We start from the raw sequence: 17,220 nt of genomic DNA on the forward strand, positions 1-17,220 counted from the left end.
ACCGGATGGTCTCACTCATAGCAGGAATCTAGAAAACCTAAATAAGGGACCAGGAAAAAGAATAACTATAAGAAAGAAAAAATCAAAATCAACAAACAACTATGAACCAGAGACACTCTATGGGGGCGGGGGGGTGGGGAACGGGGGGATTGGGGTCAAAATAAGGGGGTTGCAATTGTATGGGGGATATAAAAATAATAATAAAAAAACACTCCTGGCCAGTTTCAGCAACTTGATATCTTACTTCATAAAATCAACATTTCAGGAATACAACTAACATTTGCAAAGCACTTTGGTTTACAAAGATCTTGCACGCAAGGGATCTCATTTGATGCTCATTAGATGGTGGAATACTTAGAAGCATGGATCTATTTTCAACTCCATTTTAGAGATGAATTGACTTGCAGTAATAAAGTAACTCCTTGAGGTGATTAGTTAAGTTGCAGATTAATGATTCCTAATGTCAAAATATTCCATAAAACTATATTCCCAATGAAGTAAAAGATATTTAATAAAAGCAAATGCTAGACTAGAAAGCATGCACAGTCAATCTAATCCAACTGTCCTGATCCCCTCTATAGCAAAAATTCTCAAATCATGGTCTAATCCTGAGATCAGTAATATAGCTGGTGATTCCAAATAGAGCTTTTAAAATAGAAAGTCAGAATGCACTTGTACATGGCTGAAGAAATCAGCTGGCACAGCAAAGAACAGAAAAACAACTAACATACTGCTTTATGCAGTTCACCAACCCAGGTTTATGAAGAAAGAGCAGATCATGGTTTTATAACCAAGACTGAATTAAAATAAATTAAATTGGATTCTTAGTTCTTCACAATACTGACCAAGGAAAAGAACATCAAAGGCTTAAGGACAGGAAACCTCAAGGAATCATCCACAGTAACCTGATTTTTAATCTCCTGATTCTCCTTCCAATCTACTCTTTCCAGAGGAAGCATGGCTCACACTTGTCAGCAACCCGGGACCAAAGTATAAGGTTGAAAGAAAAAGGCTGGAAAATTAATCACATGAAAGAAAGTACTTTTGATAGCAGCAAAGAAAAGTGTAGAGTAGATGACCTCTGGACCTGCTCACTCAATAAAATAGTCCTTAGACTAAAAGTTTGAGAAGCACACAATACACAGATTATTAAACAGGAAATACTATAAAAAAAAGGTACAACTCATAATCTTTAAAGTTGCTAAATGTTACATCCACATTTGGTATTAATAGCCTGCTTTTTTATGTTTTAATTTTTCTTTTTAAGATTTATTTATTTATACAAGAACTGGGGTACAGGCCAGATGTGCAGGAGGGTGAGAGGATTCACCAGAGACAGAGCAGGCAACAGAACAGGCAGACTGACTGAATTACACTGCTGAGGGGAGCAGCAGGTGAGACAGGAGAGATCTGCCACGCCATGTAGATTTCTCCCTGGCCGGCCAGGATTGAACCCGCGCTGAAGAGGCTGCAGACAGTTTCACAGTGCGGTGTTCAACTGCCTGCGCCACCAGGGAGGCCCTGATAGCCTGCTTTTTGATTGAAAGGAGTTAACAGCCTAATTTTGCTCCCTTCTAATAGGATCAGGTGAAATAAAAAGGGAAACTTTCACTTACTTGTTTTATTTAATTTTTGCATAGACAAACTGGGGTGTAGGTCAGAGGTGTGGAGGGGAAGTGAGAGGATTCACCACAGACAGAGTGGGGAGCAGAACAGGCAGATCTACCGAAATACACTGTTAAGGGAAGCAGGAGGAGAGACATGAGAGGTTGGTTGTGCCATATGTGGGTTAACTCACTGGCCAGGTATCGAACTTGGGACATAGTGGTGATAGCGCTGAAACTTAACACCTAGGCCACCAGGGTGGCCCACAGAGAGGGAAACTTTTAGTGTTACAGCTCTTTTAGAATTTGTCTAGCAGGTTTTCTGGTCCTCACCAGAAGACCCCCATGTTAAAAAAAAAAAAAAAAAAAAAAGGAAACTTTTATAGAAGGCTTACCAACACGATATTTCAGTTCCACGATGGTTTCACCTTCTCTGCTTAATTCTGTTACTTCACAAGTGTAGTTTCCAACAATAGCGTCACTCTTACCCATCTCCAAAGAGGCAATCCCATTCAATAATTCTTTTGGTAAGATTTTTGCACTCTTAAAATCATTGCTGGTGGAAGTCTCATTTTTATCTCCATCAAAGGTGAGAATGTCTTTTCCTTTAAATTTCCACTTTACGTACATTTCTTTAATGGACTTCGCTCCCACATTATTAACAAAGCATGGGATGACAACAGTTTTATTACAAATGGTGTATTCTGTTGATTTTGTGACATTAAATATTAATTGAGCTGAACCTAGAAAGAGAAAAAATGTTTCATTTCAATATAGAATTCTATAAGATCTTAGGTATGTTACAAATCCTTAAATTTATAAAGAGCAATACTTCAATTATTCACTAGAGCAAGCAGTACAACTATAGAGAAGACTGGAAAGGTTAGAAAAAAGATAAACTAATTTAATATTTACATGCATAGCTGGCAGACAACACTGTAACTTTTCCTTATTCACGTTCAGTAACACAAAGTATATATTACCATACATCTTGGAAATAAATTCAGCAACGATATTGGAACATGCAGGCGTAGTATCTGATTTTGGAAGCTTTAAGGTAATCATTGCTGCCTACTGATATATCTATCTATCTATCTACACTGATTTATGGTATATATATATATGTGCGGTGTATATACATATATATATGGTATGTGTGTGGGGGGTATATATATGGTGTGTGTGTAAACCATATATATATATATATATGTGTATACATATATGGTTCTTACCATATGGGAAACTTTTAAACAGAAAATCAAACTAAATATTATATTCAGCACTAACTTCTATACATTTCTTCCTAATAGAACTTGCTAAACTGATATGAAGTTTATCTCTATCCCTATGTTGCATTTACAAGATAGGTGGCAGACTCTATTGTATTTTATTATAAAAGGCAAATCAGATGAATCACATCACCTCTTTCCACTAGGATGGAAATTCTTAGAATGCTAAGGAGAAAAGAAATAATTCTCTGTGGCTATTTTCCTATGGCAAAATACAGACAAGAATAGATATTTTGTATGCAAGTATTATAAAGGAATATGTACATTTGAAAGGCATTTTCTCACTCCCATATTTCACTGAAACTACAGAATAATTTTCAAATGTATATTACAGCCATTTCTTCCACCTAGAAACCATAAACCAATCAAAATAAGGCTAAGAAACCAGTTTAAACCAAGAGCAGATGCTGCCAAAAAGAAGAGTATATTCTATCAGCTCTTCTCAGTAGGATAAACTACTACGTTATTGCCTATAAAAGAAAGATTGGGAAAGTAAATGCAATCATTCATCTTTCATCTAAAATGTGCAAGAACATGGGAAATTATAGTTGTCTTCCATTTTCTTCAGCCAATTATCAACTTTAGTTGGTTTTTCCCTCAAGAAACAAAACACTAATATAAATAAAATATCAACTTTAATAGTTCACCATTAAGGTTTCCTTCTGCTATACAAACTGGGAATAAAAATCAGGGGCACAGGATGTTATTATTTGGAAACATGACTATTATTAAACAAATGCCTATTTCATTGAATGCTAATGCTAAGATGCAAAGTGGAATATGAACTGGACAATTTAGAAAGTCTGAGTACTATTCAGAAATTCTATTTCTGTCACTTATCAGTTATGTGACCCTAAGCAATTCTCTTAACTTTTCTATGTCTTCATTTGCTGGGCAGCTTCACAGAATTGCAGTGAGCATCTAAGGAGAAAATACATGGGCAAGTGTTCTCTAAACCATACTGTGCTATAAATACTCAGGGTGATAGTATGAAAACTAGGCAATGTGGCTTTTTAATATAATGATCTGAACCTTCTCTGACTGGCAAATCCAGGTTATATTTCTAGAAACTTGCTGTCTGAAACAATCTTCTGGGTGTCACAACTCACCTCTATGCAGTTTTACACATTTATAGCCAAATACTGGGAATTCCCAGGCAAAATCTGGACCACTAATTGCATCCTTCAAAACCTTGGAGTTGTAAATTATTTCCCCTAAGCAAACATTCAGGGCAGACTACAGTAAAAAACAAGGAAAGAAGAAAGTACTGCGATTTTGGAATTAGAAAGGAGGGAAGATGTCAGAAAATATGGTGAATGATTTTGAAGTGGACAAAAAGATTACTGGGTGTCCTTTCAATTGAGTAGAAGGCACTGTCTAATAGATTCTTTGGGAGTGCATCTACAGGGGCCTGTGATTTCTGCCATATTTTACTGGGATGTTTTATAATTTTGTAAGTTGTACCAAACTGATGGTGTTGCAAATGATTAGTGTCCACAGAGATACAAATGAACTTTGTTCTACATTTGATTTTTACCTGGTGGAAGAAAGGATTTTAAAAAATTACATTTCATTGCTATGAAGATATTGACCAATTTTACATCTATTAGCAAATTCATTTCAGCACTCCTGATTGCCTACAAATGTGTCTGTTCTTCCAAAATTTTGAAAACTAATATGATTTTACTAACATGTTGCCTTGCTTGTTAATTAATGCATGAAATAAAATCTTTAATGTATGGTTCATTTTATATTTATTTGAACCAAGATTTTACCTTGTAAATATTATCTTTTAATAAAAGAGATGGATCAGTGAAGAACTTAGTCATCCTAGTAATCATTTTTAAAAGCAGGTTCTACTTAGTAGTAAGTGGTCAACAGCACTTTACAATTTCATAACTTATGTTTAGAGAAGAAATCTTCCTAAAGAATACAGAAAGCACTAATTGTATCACATTACTTTGTTGTAACAAAAATTTATAGTTAAAGCAATTTAAGGAGAATACTGTCAATAAATTCAAGGTAAAGCCGATCTGCACAAATCATAACTTGACTAAGCCAGGCGCAAATGATTTTAGGGTGGCCCCAAAATACAATTTTGTCAGTTGTTAACTACAATTTTATCTCCTACAAACATTTACTTTAAAACTATCAAGTAGCAAATTATCTGATTTGACTTTTCTCTTTTGCTTGTGCCTGCTTATAAAATAGCAAAGCAAAGATTTTTAATCTAGAGGGCAAATAAAGGCACATAGATAATGAACAAGAATAAGGAAATTCTGAATAGTCAAGATATGCCTATAGCTATTTAAATCACATAGGAATAGACAAATTTAGCCATAAATGATGACAGCTACAAATAAATTAACAAATTAAATGAGGAATATATTTATTTTAAATGCCAAAAATACTGGTCCTTACAATATCTGTCAACACAGCAGACCCAACCCAAACCACCCTAAATCACAGTCCTGAAAGTATACTCTATATGTACTTGCAGAGAAAACTCAGTATGTGGTGGTCACAGCATACAAGTACAGCTCAGAAATTTTAAAATGTAACAGATGTTGATTGAGAATTACCTGATCTGAAAAATCGTGATAATGTGTAGGGATACAATGGTGGAGAAAAAATGTAGGAATTATTTTAGATGAGAATGATAACTACTTTGCATAACACAAGGTCATAAGTGCTATCCTTCTGGCATAAACAAAGTGCTATGGAGGGGCAGATAATAATTAGTCTTAAGATTTCTAAGAAAAATTTCATTGCTATGAAGGAAACACCAAAAAATTGCCATAGTTCCCACCCATCCAGACATTTCTTTTCATATATTCTGTGTAAATTTTCTCTCCTTTAAAAATCTTTGCAATCGCCTTCCTGTGTCAAGTGCTTATCCTATCCTTTCCAAAGGAGGCCCCCACTCGCTTTCCCTTTCTTTCTCTCTCTCTCTTCCCCACCCCCTAGGCTGAACACAAATTGAGTACCTTCACACAAGAAGCTCAAAGCTGCCAACCCTTCTTACTTATAACTTCACCTGCAACCCCAACTATCCCCATCTACCCACCTCCCACTGCAAATTCTCCTTTTCAGGAATGAATCCCTTCATCTAGCAGTAGTTTCTATTTCTGCCTTGGCATGCATCTATCTCCTTAAGGACTTTCCCTGGTTAATTTTTAGCTTCCTACGTCTCACTATTTCACTTACATAGGTTAAAAAAATTTTTTTAAATGCTTGAATATTTGCCAACTTTAAAAAAATTCCACACGGTTGTCTCTCTCTTGCCTAGCATCTTAAAATAAGTCTAAATGCATTTCTTCACCTATTCACTTCTTAAATCTATGCCACCTCACCTCCGCCTCTTTATCTTTACCTTTTCACTACAACAGCTCTTGCCAGAGTCACCAATAATCCCTTGTGAAAAATCGTACATGGCTCACTTTCTGTTTTGACTTCTCCACAGTTCTTGGGTATAGGGGCAGCTCCTTTCTGCCCCATCCCTTGGCTTCTATGGTATCTCTTGACTCTGAATTTCTTCCTACTACTTTGTCCACCCCATGCCAGCTTACTTTCTTTATTGAAATACTAGATTCCTTGACTCACAATAAATATCAGTGTTCCTAAGGACTTCATATCCAGTGCTGCCTTCTTCACTTTCCCCAACAACACTCCCAAGGCCAATATTTTCCCTTACCCCATGGTTTTAACTACTTATACACTTTTTTTTAAACAGGCACATTTCTCCTTAACTTCAGATCTTGGAAAGCCAATTGTCTGCTTTGCATTGCCATTTGAATATATTATACAAGTTTCAAAGTCAACATGTCCAAAACCTATTCATCTTCTCCATGCCCTCCTCCCAAACCTCACCTCCCTAAAGCATTTTGTATTACCTAAAAATCAACTAGCTCTGGACCTAAATAAGAATAATGCTGGATAAGCCATGAAGAATTCTTGGTAAATTCAACCTATTCATCCCTAAATCCAATGTGTCATGTATGAATGAATTGGACAGTCATCATTTCTCCATTGAACTGTTGCCACAGCCTCCTAACTAGCTCCCTGCCTCCAGTCTCAATGTTTCCCCCATTCCAGCCCCAATGTACTTTCCACAGTTCCCAAAATAACTGTTCTAAATGCAAATGTGCACTCTTTTGCCTAATATACTTTAAAAACACTCTCCCCCTACCTTTTAGGCTAAATTCTAAGTGCATTGGCAGGAAACACAAAGGAGGTCCTTTGAGATCCTTTCCAATCCCAACACCTATATACCTTCATTTCCAATCATAATGACCTTCCCGCAATTTCATGAATATCCATATGTACTCTTATCTCCAGGCCTTTGCACATGCTGTTCCTCTAACCTAAATTGCTAGCCCATACCCTTCTTTGGATGTAGAAGAGGACACTAGCTGTATGACCTCAAACAAGTTACTTATAGTATATGCCTTACAGAAATTGTGTTAGGATTTAGCAAGGTAATAGACATGATATACCTGTTGTAGTGCCTTTCAAATATATAGCAAATACTCAATAAACAGCAGCTATAGTTTGCTAACGTTGGCTTTTCCTACTAAAGCACAATTTAAATGTTCAATCCTGTTTCCCTCCCCTACCACTACTCAACTGTATTCATTCCTTCCTGATTGCTCACATTGCCCCTGTTCAAATGATGTCGCTATACTTACTATCAAATCCTATAATTACTACTTCACTTAGCTGATCTTTTCTTTAGGCTCAAAGGGCAGAAAAGGAGGACAATGTTTTCATTTGGTATCTTGTGGATATAGGGTTCAAGTAGGACTCAATGCTTTTTTTTTTTAAAGATTATTTATTTATACAAGCACTGGGTACAGTCAGAAGCGCAGGAGGGTGAGAGAATTCACCAGAGCCAGAGTGGGGAGCAGAACAGGCAGACGGACCGAAGACACTGCTGAGGGGATCAGCGGGCGACAGGAGAAGTCTGCGCACCATGTAGGACCCTCGCCTGGTGGCCGGGGATTGAACTAGTGCTGCAGAGGCTGCGCGCCACAGGGGAGGCCCTGCATTCTTGTGAATGTAAAAAAGTTTAAGTATGAATCCCAACAAAAGAAAATTTAAAAATCTTATCAGAGAAATTTCACTGTACTTCCACCTTTCAAAAGAACCCTCTATTTGTTCTCACTTCTATAGATCTGATTATGGAATCATGAAGCTACATATTTTAATGGGAAATCTCAGTTGCAGGTTGAGTTCCTTAAAAATTATGCTCAGTGAAATAAGCCAGCAGGAAAAAAGAAAAATATCGAATGGTTTCACTTATAACAGGAATATAGGGAAACCAAATAGGACATCAGTGTAAAAACATAATAATTACAGTACAAACCACAACAAAGCAGAAACAGACAATTGTAAATCAGAGACATACTACAGGGGAGGAGGAGGAAGAGGGATCAGAGGCAGGGAGAGAGGAGCACAGGGGACTGTGGTGATGGTGCACAGGTGCCTTGGGGAAGGAAATTCTAAGGGGACTCAACCTGAGGGGGTGGGGGGAAGCAAATATTATCTAAAAAAATGTAAAAAAATTGATAAATGTTAAAATAAAAAAATAATTTAAAAAATTACTTGACTGTGCCTAAGAATGATCTTCCTAAAGGGTGATGTATAAACTGGGTCCTAAAGGGTGAGTAAAAGTTATAGAAAAGGAAAGACTTTCTAGGTACAGTTAGTAAGATGTACAGAGGAATAAAGAAAGGGAATAATTGAAAGCAAAAGGTTCTTCAGGTGAGCTCTAAAAATAGGAGTAGGAAAAGAGGGTTAAAATATTATAAAGCCTCCCTTGAATGTCATTCTGAGGAGTCTAGACTTGGTAACACAGGCAACATCAAAACACTAAGATTTATTTGCATTTGAAAATTAAATACAGAAGTATGAAGGGTGAACGGTGGGGGGGGGGTGGAAAGAAGGGACATGGAAGGAGAGTCCCAGTAAAAGATCACTGCAACAGGCCAGTTAAATAACTACTAGAGAGATGGCCCAAAAATTTCACCAAAGTAAAAAACAAAGATCTAAGATCAATCTAAGTCAGATGAGGAAAGGGATGGATAAAATGAGGGAAGAATTGAAGTTGCTAATTAAAGTGTATATGTAGCTAACTAGTTAGACTGAACTCACTATAAGAGAAAGGAGATTTAGTATATTTTAGGGGAATATTCTTTCAAATATTTAACAGGCTGAGTATTAAAATATCTGTGGTATAATGAACTGAAGATGTCCAGTAGGTGCCAGGATATAAGGATTGGGATTTAAGAAGATCAGAGTGACAACGACCTAGGAATAACCAAAATATAACTGGTGTGTGGGTATAGACAAGATTTCCCAGAGAGTCTTGTGACTAAGACCAGCAGGAATTAGAGGATAAAATGTTGGGGAACACTAATATTTAAGGAGCAAACAGTTAAAGAACTAAAGAAAGAAGTGAGAAAAAGAAGTAAAATGGGTGAGGCAATAACAAACACCACTGCAGACACTATGGAAGAGTCTCAATATGGACAAAATAGATGTTAAATGGCATGAATAAAAGCACCCCTAGGATGGAAACTACATCATTAGCTTCTTTATCTGCAACAATGTCAATAGACTAATGGGATCAGAAGTCAGACTGCAACTGGGAAGTGAGTGGGAGGGGAGAAAAAAGAGTCAGTGATTATCTTTCAATAAACTTGGCAGCGTAAGAAGACGATAAAACAAAGAAACTGGAGGTCTGGAAAGGGTAAGATTTTTGGTTCTTCTTGTTTATTTTTAATATGGGGTAAAACTTGTGTATGGCTACAATTTAAGGTAAAGGATCCTATGGAGAGGGAAAGATGTAAGGCACAAATCTGAAGAATTAAATTGATTGGGCAGGTCTCCAAGATGCTGGAAGTTAAAGAGCTGGAGATAGGTGGTCCTTTCCTTGGAAAGGTGGATAGATATTCTTCTGAAACTGGAGCAGGGGAGAAAATGATTGAAGGTTACCTAAGATATTATAGATAACTACAGTAATGGTGGGAGGGAAGTTGAGAGAATCCACACCACACATCACTATTTTTTGCAGTAGAGTAGGATGTTAATTATCTGCTTAGAATGGACATTCAGGAATGGGGTAGGAAGTCCCAACAGTCACTAAGGTAAACAAAGCAAAGCTCATGAGTAAAGATACCTGTCAGAAATGAATCCTTCCAGTTTTTACCCTCAGACTTCAGACCTAACCCCAGCTATGAATCCGGCTAGAATTAGAGACAAAATGGAGGATTTATTCAGATTTCTTCTCAGAAGGTACCACATAAGTACTGGGGTAAAGTGGGCTACTCGCAAGTTATTGAATTCTGACTCAGAGGAATCCCCTCCACCAAATTTGAAAGAGGCCTTATAAGAATGCAACCTAGAATTACAGTGGGAAGGACCGTTTAAGCTCAGTGACATTCAGAAATATAGTCTTATCAAGTACTTAAGATATATTAAGTACCACTGAGGTATAAAAATAAAAAATCCCTACTCTCTATAAACTGCATGCTAAGTAATTGAGAGGCATGCTTCCTGAAATGTTTTTTTTAAAAAGAGATTTATTTATTTATACAAGAACTGGGGTACAGTCAGAGGCATGGAAGGAAGAGAGAATTCACCAGAGACAGAACAGGGAGCAGAACAGGAAGATGGACAGAGGACACTGCTGAGGGGAGCAGCGGGCAAGTCATGGGAGTTCTGCCGCGCCATGTGGGTATCTCCCTGGCCGGTCCAGGAAGCGAACCAGAGCTGCAGAGGCTGCAGACAGCTTCACAGCATGGCGCTCAACCCGCTGTACCACCGGGGAGGCCCCATTCTGAAATATGTTTATATACTCATGAGGGTCATGCAAAGTGCTTAGAACATAGCATGGATTCAACTTGCTTGAAACAGAAAAAGCAATTTTGACAGAACCTGCACTTGCCAAATCCCTTGCCTTGCTTTTAAATCCGCAAGTGTGATAAGTATTCAAATATGCACATTTATTCTCCTAATCTAAGTCTCAAATCCTGAGGTTCACCAGATTCTGAGTCTCATACAACTGCTCTGTAGATATGGAATGAAACATTCAGAAGAGGGTGTAGCATCCAATACGTGTTTCATCTCCATGTAACCAGACAGAGGAAAAAAGCAGGTTCTGTTATCTTTGTCTAGGTATATCAGAGTCAAATTTCCTGAATGTTCTGTATTTTCTTTAGTATTGCAATGAGTTTATGAAAGCTGATCTTACATCATTATTATTTTTATCACAGGGTAAATATCTTCACTGAAACTCAAAGTTAAAGTAGCTTTATAACAGCCAAAGACTGCATCATATTAGGCTGAGACCTAAGATATACAAATAAAAATAATTTATCTTGTTTAAAAAGTTATACTAACAAAAACTTAGACAATGGGTAAGATGGTTATATGAACATTATGTAACAAAAAGGACCTTAATGAATTAAGAATAATGCATATACATTAAGGAAGGTAAACTCATTTTTAAAGATATTTTGGGTAGAAAATTTATCAATTTGGGGAAAATATTTATTATTTAGCTTTAGAACATGTAATTTGAAAAATTATCACTAAGAACTCAGTGATAAAGATGAAACATCTGCCAAAATAGAGATGACAGCATGAGCAAGTATCCTAATGGTAGGCATTTAGTGTAACGCTTTAACACATTGCCTCTAGCCTGCTGGGGTGGCCCCATAAATAAGTACTTTTAAATAGGCATTTACTTCCTTAAAATGGCCACTTGTGTTTAAAAGTAATATATTCTTTAGGATGAAATAAAACATTTTCATTTAAGCAAGCCAAATTACCACCAGATTTGGGGTTGGGGGAGACATTTTAAATTAATCATGTGTCCTTGATTTTAAAAACTCACTTTGAACAAAAATCATTCAACCACTGAAAAGGCAGTTCATATTGCTGTCATTATTTGAGTAAGGTTTTATTTGCCAGTTAATGAATACCACTGAAACTGTTGATATGCTTTTAAGCAAACTATAATTTGACATATGGGAGAGGGGGTAGGAAAGGAGCATAGTAATTCATTCTTCATCTTCTCAAACAATACTGGCAGTTGCAGTTAGCCTGTACTTGGAAGGAAAGGCATTTTAAATAACTTATTTTATTACAGGGTTAACAGAAACTGTAGAGGCTACTGGAAAGTGGTTTTGGTTACCAGTCATTCATAAATACGCCGAAAGCAAAAATCAGACTTCAGTACAAATGAACATACAAATTTGTGACTTTCTTATTCTAGATTCTAAATTCAGTCTCCCAAATATCTTGGTTTACAACTACTGTGTTTTAAGACTGTTAATATCTCTTCATACATGTCCTTTTAAAATTACATATTAAAAACAAAAAAAATCATATCTTATGACAAACACTATCTTATATTCAATACTCAACAGAAAAATGCATAATGCCTGTTTTCTTTTTTCAGATCATTAACTAATTACAATAAAATACCACACATTTTTAATCCTATGACTGTAGGGATTTGTGCACATTAATATTGTATTTAAATGACTGCTAATTTAATGTGATCCTAACTATTACTAAAGGAGGCCTAATAGAATGCCTATCCCCCAAAGCACCATTCCAATAGTTCTTTCTAATTTACTTATTAAAAAAAAAAAATAACAACAGAATAAAATATACACTTTCTGCTATTCAGACTTGCTTTCATGCCCCTGGTCTGAGAATTAAGGATATTTTATTACAAATTTATAAGCTGGCACAATAAGGAGGTTCTCTGATCATACAACAGGTTTCTGAGAGCAGTATTATTTAAGCTACAGGGATAGTAATGGAAGCAAACCATTAATGAAGATGACAGGAAACACTACCTTATCTAATCAAACCTTTAGATGAGAGAGGTAATGATTATTAACAGCTCCAAAATTCTAGGCTGTTTTCAGAGTGGGGTAAGTGGTAAGCAGGGACTTGAGTACATTTTGGAAATAGCTTGAAGTCACAAACGTTTATGAACAGCACAGTAAAGCTAATAATTTAAAATCTAATAAATTTAGCACTCTAGGATTAAATGTAAGAATTGCTTGTTACTGTTGCTCAAGTTCAATTTTGAATCTTACAAAAAGTCCACAGAAGGCTCTATAAATGTGAAGTATGACAAGCACTGTAGAACCACGAAAATTCCTATTCCTTCCTCAGTTTTACGAGACAGGCATACGTTATAAAAAAGCGAAATGGATTCCAAAGGCTTGTGTTGGGGAGTGGGGTGGGGGTGCAAAACGCCTGTGGCATTGAGGGAAACCAAATCCCACTCTGCTCAAAAGGGTAATGACTAGAGGTTATTGTTTTTCTGTTTCATGCAAAATCTGAATTACTTTAAAACGGCTCCCCCAAATAAAGTAGGAAAACTTGGAACGCGCAATTAGGAAATGCATTAAAGTGGCTGATGGGTGGGGATATCGTGAAAGAGTTTCCAGGAAGCTTATTTCCAGGGTTAAAATAAGGGGTGGGGGAGGAGGAGCTTCTGACTAAATGCTGGGTTGGAAATGAAACTTAATTGTGTCCTTAACTCCTGTGCTCATGTGGGAGGGCAAACAGGAGAAACCCCGTCTTGCAGACTTCGCCAAAATGCGCACTTCCCTCTCAAGAGGCCCGGGGCCTCCCACTCTCTCGCCTTCACCCCCCAAATGCGTGGATGCACTGAAGGGGAAGATGGGTGCGAAAGAGAGGAGACCCTAACAGATGTCACCCCCTCACCTCCTATCGCGCCTTTTCTCTCTACAGTTCATTTTTACGCGAGCTGGAGGGTTTGGAATCTTCTTCGGTGTGTGCGTCTGAAGCTGGGAGCCGAGGGGAGCCCAGTTCTCACCCCGGGGGAAGAGGAAGAGGAGGGGAATAATGCAAGAGGGAGCTCGCTGGCCCGCGGGGCCTTGGCCCGTCGGCACTGGGGGGTGCAGGAAGGAGAAAGTAGCCCTTCGGGGTGCCGGCGGAGGGGGGAGGGAGGGGACATCCGGGGTGCAACCCACACACCCGCGAGGGCGCCGTGAAAACGCCGCCACGCCGGCTGCAGAGCCCGAAAAGAGAGAGAGACCACTCACCGCAGCACGCCGAGCCCAGCAGCAACGCCACCACCAGGGGCCACATCGCGACCGCCGCGGGGTCGCCACCGCCGCCGCGGGTGTCTGGAGCAGCCCGCACAGGCAGAACCCGCCGCCGCCGCCGCCTGTCAAAAGCAGGACCAGACGCCCAGGCTGCCCGGGCGCGCGCGCGCGCGTTCCCGCCGCCCCACGCCCGCGCGAACCGCGCACGCGCACGCGCCCCCGCCCGTCACCGCGGCCGTTGACGCGTCGCCCTCCCCAGCGGCGGGCCCCGGTGCCAGCGCGGCGGCCGCTCGAGCGCGCTCCCAGGCGGGGGCGCGCCCCGCCGCTCCGACCCCCGCTCCCCCCACGCCGGGGTCGGCGTCCCGGCCGCGCACTGGAGGCCGAGCGTGTGTTCCCGCCAGAGACCTCATGGCCCCGCCTCTGTCCTCCGCCCTTTCCCCGCGCCCTCGCCCCGCCCCGGGCCCCAGCGCTCGCCCCTCGCGGGCGCTCTCCTCGGGCCACCCCTCCGGCACGCGGCTGGGGCCCCGGCACGCCACCCTCTGGAGCCCAGGGTCCCCGCTCTCCTGGTCCCGCGGGCTGCCGGAGCGCGGCGACCCAGCAGCAGCAGCAGCAGCAGCAGCAGCAGCAGCGTCCCCTTTCACCGCGTTAATTTCCTCCTGAATCCGAGTGTAGACCGCGTGGGGGCGTCTCTACACTTCCCGCGCCGTCAGGGAGCCCGAGGGAGCCGCGCGGCGGCGCCATGGCGGGTGCCTGGCCGCAGGGAACGGCCACTCGGCCCGCCCGGGGCTCGAGCGCGGTCTTGGACCGCCCGGTTTTTGGTTCCGCAAAGGTTTCTCTCTCTCTCTCTCTCTCTCTCTCTCTCTCTCTCTCTCTCTCTCTCTCTCTCTCTCTCTCTCTCTCTCTCTCTCTGTCTGTCTCTCTCTCTCTGTTTCTGTCTCTCTGCCTCTCTCTCTCTCATTTTTGAATGTTTTCTTTCTGTGTACAGGGCTCACAAAGTGCCACCCTGGTGGTAAACCGTTTGAGGTGTGGTTGACGCCGGAAACCTCAGGGGCTTGAGGCCAGCAGCCGACGATGAGGCGCCATAGCCAAGGCATCTCCTCCAGCCACTGTCCTTGTGCCTCGTTTGTGACCTCACCAAGTACCGTCCTCAGCTCTGGGGAGGGGGGGTTTGCTTTCTTGGGGGGGGGGGAAGGTTTTAAAATATTCCAAGCCACAAGGTGGACAAGGCCTTTGAACAGCTCACTTTGCCACATCATTTATCCCCAAGCAAAAGCCCTTTAAGAAACGACCTTTAACATTTTCCAAAATGAACTCTCTTCCAGAAAATCAGGCTCTGGTGGCTGCTCTAATGGGGTGCGTATCCTGCCTGCCCCCTGGGTGCTTTGCTCTTAACTGCTGGGGTGGGGGGGTGGAAGCAATTTCCTAATACAATATACCACTTCTCCTAAACTCTAACCTGGGTGTCTTTTCTGTTGCATACCATTCCCACAGTAACAAAAACCAGGAAATAAAATCACCACACAGTGAAACTCTGAAGCAGGCTACTATATAATATGTAACTTTTCCCTAAAACTGTGTTCCCTTTAAGCCTTCTTCACCACAGAACCAGTTCTTTAAAATCAGAGGGTATTTTAAGTATTCCCTCTTCCAAGACATACCACTGAACTAGGCAAACAGAAGGGGTTTAATAAATGTGTTGATGTGACTGGAGGCAAGCTTTGCTCCAGTGAAATTTGATTGTTTTTAATGATTTTTAAAAAAAAAAAGAAGAAAGAAAAAACTATAGCTGGCAGATACTTCACTAAAACAATGGTTAATAATTATGGTGGTAATGATTTAAATGGCAGCCTTGACATCCCGAGGCTACCAAAGGGAGATCGATTCTCCTCCAACTGCTGCTTATATGGATACAAAAGAATCATCCACCAGACTTTTGGGACATTGTGTATCACAGAGCAGCTGGTTGGCTAAATAAGGCTGTCAGCTGTCCCTGAGACCAACCTTCCCCCCTAAAGCTGAATAGTGACTAGGAAGGACTGTCCCCAACCTTCAGAGGTAGCGACTGAGTAATGCTCTAATTTATACAGGGAACTGCTGAGGTTATGTCCTTAAGTGACTTGATATAGAAAATGGAGGAGGCTTAAGTTAGATAAATAAGAGGTCCTCTTGGGAATTTAGCTGGCATTTGTTTTGATAGTGGGTCAGGAAGAAATCTATTCCAGAAGCGACAATGCAACACAATGTGCCTAGGCCTGATGATCTTTCTGAGATAACTTTGGACTACTTTCTCTACTATCTAACCACCTTACATTTGTTTCTTTGTTTGACGTCTCCAAGCATTTTTATTTGGAGTTTGAGCTCATCTTTATGTAAGGTGTTTCTTGGATGAAAGGCAAGAGAGTAATGCATATTAGAATGTTTTGAACCGAGGTGATATCCATTTGATAGATTGCCTAAATTAATCTTCCTAACTGATTTGGATAGGCATTATGATCTTGGTAGTAGAGATGAAGAAATAAAGGAAAGAGGGGTAATGAGCACCCCATCCATGATACCATAGGATACTTTTGTCTCTTTCATATATGTCTATAGCCCTTGTCCTCTTTTCCTGACTTTTTTTTTTTTTACCCATAACATCAAAGATGGCACAGTTGCTCCTTTACTATCAGTTCACCTAGGACAAGTTACTTGAATTTTCTGATCCCTAGTTTCCTCATTTGTAAAGCATATTAATAAAACTCTTGAAATTAACTCTTCAATTTGCCTTGAGGATTTAGATAACACTTTCACAGTTATACAGAATAGTGCCTGGTGCGCAGTAAGCAAACAATATCAGCCCTTATTATTACAATCTCCTTATAGTGACCTGGGTCTCCTGTAAGGTCAGTGAAAATTATTTCCAAAAGGTTCACCAATTGCTGATGTGAAGCCTTGAGGGAATACTGTGAGTTGATGAAGTGTCTACACTTTTGATTCAAGCTAAAGGCACTGTCAATCGCCTTACTCCTCTCAATCTTTTGCATACTTTGTTGGTGATTGAACCCCAGGGACTCACATATCTGACATCTGGCTCAGGGCCAATATTCTAGGGCATTAGTTCAAGTTTTTTTTTAATTTTTTTTAAAGATTTATTTTTTTTGTTTATACAAGCACTGGGCACAGTCAGAAGCGTGGGAGGGTGAGAGAATTCACCAGAGACAGAGTGGAGAGCAGAACAGGCAGACTGAC

The 17,220-nt window shown here is 40.1% G+C and overlaps 1 protein-coding gene across 1 annotated transcript in view; it reads right to left on the minus strand.

Annotated features, from left to right (window-relative positions):
- The window catches only part of CD47 (CD47 molecule), a gene marked incomplete at its 5' end in the record, with an annotated part of 45,393 nt that extends 31,358 nt beyond the window's left edge, over positions 1-14,035 (minus strand). Inside the window, 2 exons of the mRNA XM_084231904.1 lie at positions 2,000-2,347; positions 13,990-14,035. Of these exons, the coding sequence (XP_084088030.1) occupies positions 2,000-2,347; positions 13,990-14,035 (394 nt within the window). The remainder of the gene's footprint in view (positions 1-1,999; positions 2,348-13,989) is intronic.
- Positions 14,036-17,220: the final 3,185 nt, after the last annotated feature.

The sequence above is a fragment of the Talpa europaea genome, assembly GCF_964194135.1.
Source record: "Talpa europaea genome assembly, chromosome: 4".
In the NCBI taxonomy this organism is placed as follows: Eukaryota; Metazoa; Chordata; class Mammalia; order Eulipotyphla; family Talpidae; genus Talpa; species Talpa europaea.